This window comes from Brachypodium distachyon, chromosome 2 (assembly GCF_000005505.3).
Source record: "Brachypodium distachyon strain Bd21 chromosome 2, Brachypodium_distachyon_v3.0, whole genome shotgun sequence".
Taxonomy (NCBI): Eukaryota; Viridiplantae; Streptophyta; class Magnoliopsida; order Poales; family Poaceae; genus Brachypodium; species Brachypodium distachyon.
In genome coordinates, this window is record NC_016132.3 from 36858018 (window position 1) to 36864809 (window position 6792).

General features: G+C 43.4%; 2 protein-coding genes across 3 annotated transcripts; both read left to right on the plus strand.

Annotated features, from left to right (window-relative positions):
* The first annotated feature begins 389 nt into the window (after positions 1-389).
* Positions 390-5024, plus strand: LOC100837874 (chromatin structure-remodeling complex protein BSH). Of its 2 annotated transcripts, none has more exons than XM_024459278.1 (11): positions 390-550; positions 669-775; positions 853-947; positions 2588-2659; positions 2760-2807; positions 2923-3006; positions 3635-3673; positions 3827-3906; positions 4061-4123; positions 4287-4381; positions 4628-5024. In XM_024459278.1, exons 1-10 carry the CDS (start codon positions 495-497, stop codon positions 4375-4377), a joined length of 735 nt encoding a protein of 244 aa, XP_024315046.1. In that variant the 5' UTR covers positions 390-494; the 3' UTR covers positions 4378-4381; positions 4628-5024. The 2 variants fall into 2 exon arrangements, with proteins under 2 accessions (XP_024315046.1, XP_003568973.1); XM_003568925.3 differs by having other exon boundaries at positions 669-757.
* An 891-nt stretch (positions 5025-5915) lies between these two features.
* On the plus strand, positions 5916-6582 carry LOC100838178 (hydrophobic protein LTI6B). Its single transcript, XM_003568926.4, has 2 exons — positions 5916-6115; positions 6219-6582. The coding sequence occupies exons 1-2, from the start codon at positions 6032-6034 to the stop codon at positions 6300-6302; spliced, it is 168 nt and encodes a 55-aa protein (XP_003568974.1). The 5' UTR covers positions 5916-6031; the 3' UTR covers positions 6303-6582.
* The last annotated feature ends 210 nt before the right edge of the window (positions 6583-6792 follow it).

The following is a 6792-nucleotide window of genomic DNA, read 5'->3' on the forward strand; positions in this document are numbered from 1 at the left end:
AAATATATACCATGTTGAAACTCTCAGGGTTTACTTTACATATCTTGATTGCCATACAAAAAATGATGCAGCTTGAATAGCCTTTCTTTTTTTAAGGAGAGCAGCTTGAATATAGTCTCTTAATTTTTTTTTGAGAATAAGCTTGAATATAGTCAAGTTTGGAGGCTTCGAGCTGTACCAATTTCTATACGAAGCCTTTCTTGTGTTTCAGCCTAAAAAGGCCGTCCATTCTTACGCTTGCATCTCTCTTACCACTGGGCCTTTTCCTTTTTCTTTTTTGTGCGAAAGGCCTTTTTCTTTTTAACGCGAGTGTCCGAGGGCGAGAACAAATACCCATCGGGCCCAAACACGATCGGTCGGCCCAAACAAAAGTCCACCTTAAATCTGGGCTCAAAATTCTGAAACGGCGGCGCAAGCAGAATAGCCATCGGGCCTCGAAAGCCGAAACCCCAGCGGGCACGGCGGCGGCGACGAACGGACCACCGGCGGGAGAGATGAAGACGGTGAGCCTTAGCGCCCCTACCAGGTCCTCCACCGTCAAGTTCCGCATGTAATCCTCTCTCTCTCTCTCTCTCTCTCTCTCTCTCTCTCTCGTTGGAACCTTGGATCGATTGGGGATGGACGGAGGAGTCAATTCATCGACCTCTGCTGGCTGCTGTGCTATGCAGGCCGACGAGGGACAACCTGGTGCCGATACGCGTCGATGTGGAGGTGGACGGCCAGCGCTACAGGGACGCCTTCACCTGGAACCCCCGCGGTGCCGCCTCCGTTTCCCGTTCGCTCTCTCTCTTTAGTTGCTTGCTTGTTCCTTTGGTTCGTGATGATTCATTCGTTCTTACTTGCGCTGGCCAGATCCCGACTCAGAAATCATCAGCTTCGCCAAGAGGACGGCGAAGGACCTCAAGCTGCCGGCCAGTTTCGTCCCCCAGATGCTCCAGTCCATCCAGGTAAAACCTCTCCTCTGCCTCCAGCAGCAAGGGAGCCCGGATTTCAAGCCTGGGTATGCCTAGTTAGAAAAAAGTTCCAGTTCTGCAAAAGAGACAAAGATCCACTATGGCAATTACTAAAAAAATACAAATTATTCTTCGTAGCAACAATGCGCAGGTAACTTTGGTAGATTACAAAAACATGAAGAAACAATTTTTTTGATGAAACAACGGAGTGTTATTTATGGCGAAGAGAGTCAAAACTAATTCGACGCAGGAGGAAAACAGTTGTTATGAAAACTGAAAAAGGCAGAAAAAAGGACGAGACATTGAGAAGGAGAAAAAAAAGGGAAGGGATCAGGGTAGATCATCAGTTCCAGACACCAGCGCCTAAATCTAGAGCATCTACTTGGCCCCAAAGGGCCGCCTCCGTCTTGACAGAGTTGATGGTAATGGTATCCATGACAGACTGCAACTTTCGGTTGAAAATCCGGTCGTTTCTCTCCTTCCAAAGACACCAAAGCGATAGGAGGAACATAGAAGCTACTCCCTTAGCCTTGAGCTTGTTTAAACCCTTAGCCTTGAGCTTGTTTAAAGACTGTTTTGCCAACACAATCCTGGCTGACAACCACTGCTTAACAGAACACTAAGAGTCCAGCTGTTCGAACTGAAGGCGTCAATCTTGATGCAAACAGACACCCAGTGTCAGACTTGACGCACGGAGGAGCAGTCAATGAGGAGGTGTTTGGCATCCTCACATGAAAAAACTTCGAGAAACATCAATTTCAGAAGCTTATAAACCATTCATATTCGAGGTTCTTTGTTTCAACAAGATAATAGGAAGTTGGGCAATATTTTATTATTTTTTACCTTCCTAAACCTTTCATGTATATGCATTATCGGTAAAGAAGATTGATGCTAAAGATCACTCCATATTTAAGAAACTTTGTGGTAAAACTGCAACCTTAACCAACTTATCCCTATCGAAGAGTGATGGCAGCTTCCCGCTCCGGCTCGTTGCTAGATTATTTCGATGTGGGCGGTGCTGCGCCTGAGTTATCGCGTCTCCCCCGATCTGGCTCACTGCTAGGTTAATTCGATGTGGGCGGTGCTGCGTCTACCTGTGCCTGCAGTGGGCGGTCCTGTGCCTGAGTGATGGTGGCTTCCGCACTCCGGTTCGCTGTTAGCTTAGTTCGATGTGGGCGGTGCTGCGGCTGCCTGTGCCTGCAGGGTGTGGCGAGTTGGTGACATGGCAGACCGTTCATTGGTTGGGCCAAGTCTCGCATTGGAACTAAATCTACACATCTACACACGAAGACTTGTCCAATGTTCACAGACCAACGTGCAGGCGTGGCCCACCAAGGAGGTAGGTGTTGGAAAGCCCAAAACTATGGGTTGCAATTGGAAAAAGTACTTGACTACATGTCTACACTCACACACATACCATACATGCGGGTATCTGCTATATATATACACTAGAAACAATTTGCAATTTTGTGTGTATATGCATTGCATACCCTTGCTTCGTGCTAGCGCCGCCTCTGGCTCCCATCCCCTTTTGCTTATTTGTCTTGCTTGTATAGGACATAATGATGGTATTCTGCGATTGCATAGACCTGTTTCTTACTAGTACTCTATGGGTTATATTTTTTTCCCAAAAGGGGCAATTGGCGGAGTTCCGTTCCTATGAGGGGCAGGAGATGCAGATCAAGGAGAAGATTATGCCCCTCAAGGTTTGCTTCTTCCACTAACTGCGTATTTGCAAACCATTTCGGTACCCTTTGTGGGTATGTGATACTCACAATGATACTCACATGAATGGTGAACGTGCAGATTGACCTCCGGGTGAACAATACTTTAGTTAGAGACCAATTCTTGTGGGTATGTGACTATGTGTACGCTTGTAGATTTCAGTATTTTCATATAGATGTATCATTGTTATTCAAACCTGTTGTTGAAGTAACTTTTTGGTTTTATATCAATATTCAAATGCCAGGATATAGGCAACCTTGACAGTGATCCCGAGGAATTCGCGAGGACATTATGTGACGATTTGAACATTACTGATCCTGAAGTTGGGGTATGCCTCTGACTCTTGTATTTCTGAAGAGCTTAGTGCATTTTCCATTTGGAACACTTAAAGCATCATGTTCAGGAATGCTGCTTTTACTTGTCACTGGTTTGTATCTAACATTGATAATGCACTTAAATCCCTCACGACGGAATAGAGAAATGGTCAAATACTTGCATTTTTATTAAGTTTTGAGTAATACTCCCCTTCCCCTTTGAATAACTGAGACATCCAAACAACCGTTTTTGGTTTTGACATTCTGGTAAACATTATTCTAGTAGTATTTCAGTTTATCTTCATGTTATTAATTTATGTTCTTGCAACTTCTGTTTGAACCTAATTGTAGTTGCTAGCAAAGTGAAAACATTGTTTTTGATTGTTGTTCCTACAGGGCACCTTTACTATTCTTTTTATTGTAAGATTGTATAGTAGTTTCTACTTTCAACTTTTTTTTATTAGCCTTCACAAATTCTGGAATTTGACATATCACCTTTGTTTGTAACCTTTTGTTTAAACTCTTGGTGTTATTCTATGCATAGTTCCTAGTTATATTATATGGACATTTCTTTATGGATATATCTTTCTCAAAAATACATGGTTGTTTTGCACTGACAAAAGCATGCTGATTTATGTGCAGCCTGCCATAGCTGTTTCTATCCGTGAGCAGCTTTATGAGGTTAGATATACTTTCCCCTGCTATTTGTTATTTACAAATTAATGAAATTGCTTTGATGTTTTTTTTGGTTGAGTAATGGCATGCAAGTTTTTGTGTTTCATCTATAAGGTCATTTGTTGGCAAACATATAAAAGAAACACATGGATTTTACAGATTGCTAGTCAAAGTGTTTCTGCTATGAGAGAAGCTAAAGTTTCAAAGAAAAGGCGAGCACCAGAATTTGCTTCAAATAGGTTCGTTCAAGTGTCTATTGCTGTTATTTTAGTTTTGGATATTGAGTTTTTGTTTTGAATCTTTTGTTTTTAGTGGAGCTGCAGGACTAAAATCATGATTAACTCTAACTTGTTCTATTTTCCCTACATTTTAAATTGATGTAATCATTTGCAGTAAAGCCATGAATAACGCAGTGGACATGTTCAAGTATTTCGGCAGCAAAGGAAGCGTTATCCGGTATGATCTGATCTGTTCTATTAACAGTAATGTCTTGTATAACTTGGTTTCTAAGGCAGGGATGTGTTGCAACTCAAGTGTTTGTTTTACTGAATCATTATAATGACTACTACTGTCATGCCCTGAACTTTAAATTTGTTATGTGTTCTGTTTCATATATCAGGAAACGGAAGGAGTGGTACCTGTACGCACCTGTTGTAGATGTTGTACCTAACGAGGAAGTTGTTGTTGTGGATACGACAGAAGGTGCTTAACTAGGTGAGAGAAGTGTACATACTGATTGGTTATCATCAGGAAACTCCATTTACATTACCAAATGTCTTTTCTCATTGCCCTTAAACTTTTATTTACGTTCCATCTTAACTTGGAGCTGCAGCAGAAAATAACTTTCCAGAGGGGTGAAAAAATTTGATTTTCGTTTGTAAGAGGAAGCAACTGTTTGGAGTGCAAAAATAATAGCATGCCATTTATAACTGAAATCTAAACTAACGCCGATTTCAACAGGTCAAAGAAGAGGGCAGAGGAGAAAGAGGAAAGCCTTTGTTCTCTGTAATACCCCAGCGTCGGATGCATGTGTTGTCACTCATAGCGCTAATCTGGGACTGTGTAGCTAGACTGAGGAAGATTCCTGAGTAGCCACAAAGAGCTTCGCAGATGCCATGATTTTTCTTTCTTTCTTTTCTGCCTGGCAATGAGCCCTAGGAGGAGGATCTCCATTGCTGTACACCACCTGCGCAGTGAGAGCTCGTGGGAGGTAGATAGCAGATCAAATAGTGGCCTGATCCTGTTTGCTGAGACAACAACCTGTTAGAAACTTTCTGTTGTGCTGATATCATGTTATCTTTATATTGGCTCATAACTAAAATCAGTGGCCTAATCTTGTTTGATGACGGCTCGTCAACTGCGTCCGGCTTTCCCCAGTTGTGTAGTGTTCTGGATAGCTCATTTTGACTTGGACCGACTAGCACTCCCCCGCTTGGCACGTAGTACGTGGTATGTGTGGAAACGATTGGTTCGTTGTAGGGAGTCAGTCAGATCAGATATGATGCTTCTCGTGTGTTGATTTTCTTCCTCTGAACTGAAAGGAAGCATGCAAGTTTTACAAGCTAAACTCAGCAGCGGAAGCTATGCATACGTTCCACTGGCTGCAGAACAGGGCAGGCCGGCGGCTAGCTCCTGTGAGCTGTGTTGGAGGAGAATAATATCTTGTCGTTTGGCTTTGCTCGGGTGGATACTTTTTTTTCTTTTGACAGCTGCTCGGGTGGATACTGATACACTATGAAGACCGAAAAAAAGAAGCGAAGCATATAAACAGACGGATCATTGGGGGCCAAGCCAGCAGGTAGTGCGGTGGAACATTATGTAGAATGAATCGGTTCTTGCTGTGCAGACAGCTCAGCTCAGCACACTCCTGGCCCAAAACAAAGTGCATGTGGTGTATTTTCGTATACTAGCTAACAAATGCTTAAGCCCCTGTTTGAAATATTGTATTTTCGGCGGACGGGCACTGGCTTACTGAAATCTTGCCAGGAGGCACGGACAGGTGCTTAGCAGCCAAGTAATGTACAGTAAATCCGGCAAATTGCCAGGGGAGTGGTTCGATTCAATCAACGAATGCGATTCCCGATATAAATTATCCCCAGTTTATTTTTGATTTTATACAACGCGTCGCCGACGCGGTCCCCACCCCGTGCGCGTCGCAAGGTCCACACGTGTCCTCTCTCCGACGCTTCCTAGCTCACGCCGTCCTTGATTGACCTGCCTCGCCATCTATAAATGGCAAACCAGGCTAAGGCTCATTTCTATACTCCCTCTTCCTGCTCTGCTCTCTGCTCTAGTTTACTCCATCGACCCAAAGAGAGAAAAGAAAGCACTCAGAACTTGAGATCAGCATCCAGGAGATCGGCCATGGCGGGCACGGCGAACTGCATCGACATCATCCTGGCCATCATCCTCCCGCCCCTGGGCGTCTTCCTCAAGTTCGGCTGCGGGGTAAGCCACAAAAAACTTTCATCAGAGACTATATATTCTTTGTTTCCTTTTTCTGGCTTGCTTAATTTGCTGATACGTGTTCTAATTCCTTTTCTGTTTGCAGCATGAGTTCTGGATCTGCCTGTTGCTCACCTTCCTCGGCTACATCCCCGGCATCATCTACGCCATCTACGCCATCACAAAGTAGTTGAATCATCGAACCGAACCCTTGCTAGCAGTACCTACCTGTAAAGGGATGTCTATCTGTAATTCTGTATGCATCGTGTATGGGTGTTTTATGTTTATTAACTCCCCTAGTGGGAGAATATCTCTTTGTTGAAGTTAGATCATTCCTGCCCCCCCTGTTGAAGATTGGAATCAGTGCTTGTATTCAGTGAGTTGGTTTCCTCAGTCTGCTTCTAGATCTTCTGTATGGGTGTTTTTTGAAGATTTGGTAATAAAGAAGCATAGGGTTTCTGGAAAGTTAATCTTGGGATTTTTCTTGAGATAATGTTTTTGATACGCCGCGTCACTCTTCTGACCCGCGAGATTTGATTTGACAGCAGGAGTAAAAATAATTACCTAAAAAACCTTTAATGGTAAAATAAATAAATAAGCAAATCATCGTATCATCATGCTACCTGGCAGATCTTATTTTTAGAACAATCAGAGCTGTCGGATGTGTCAGTGTCCTGCTG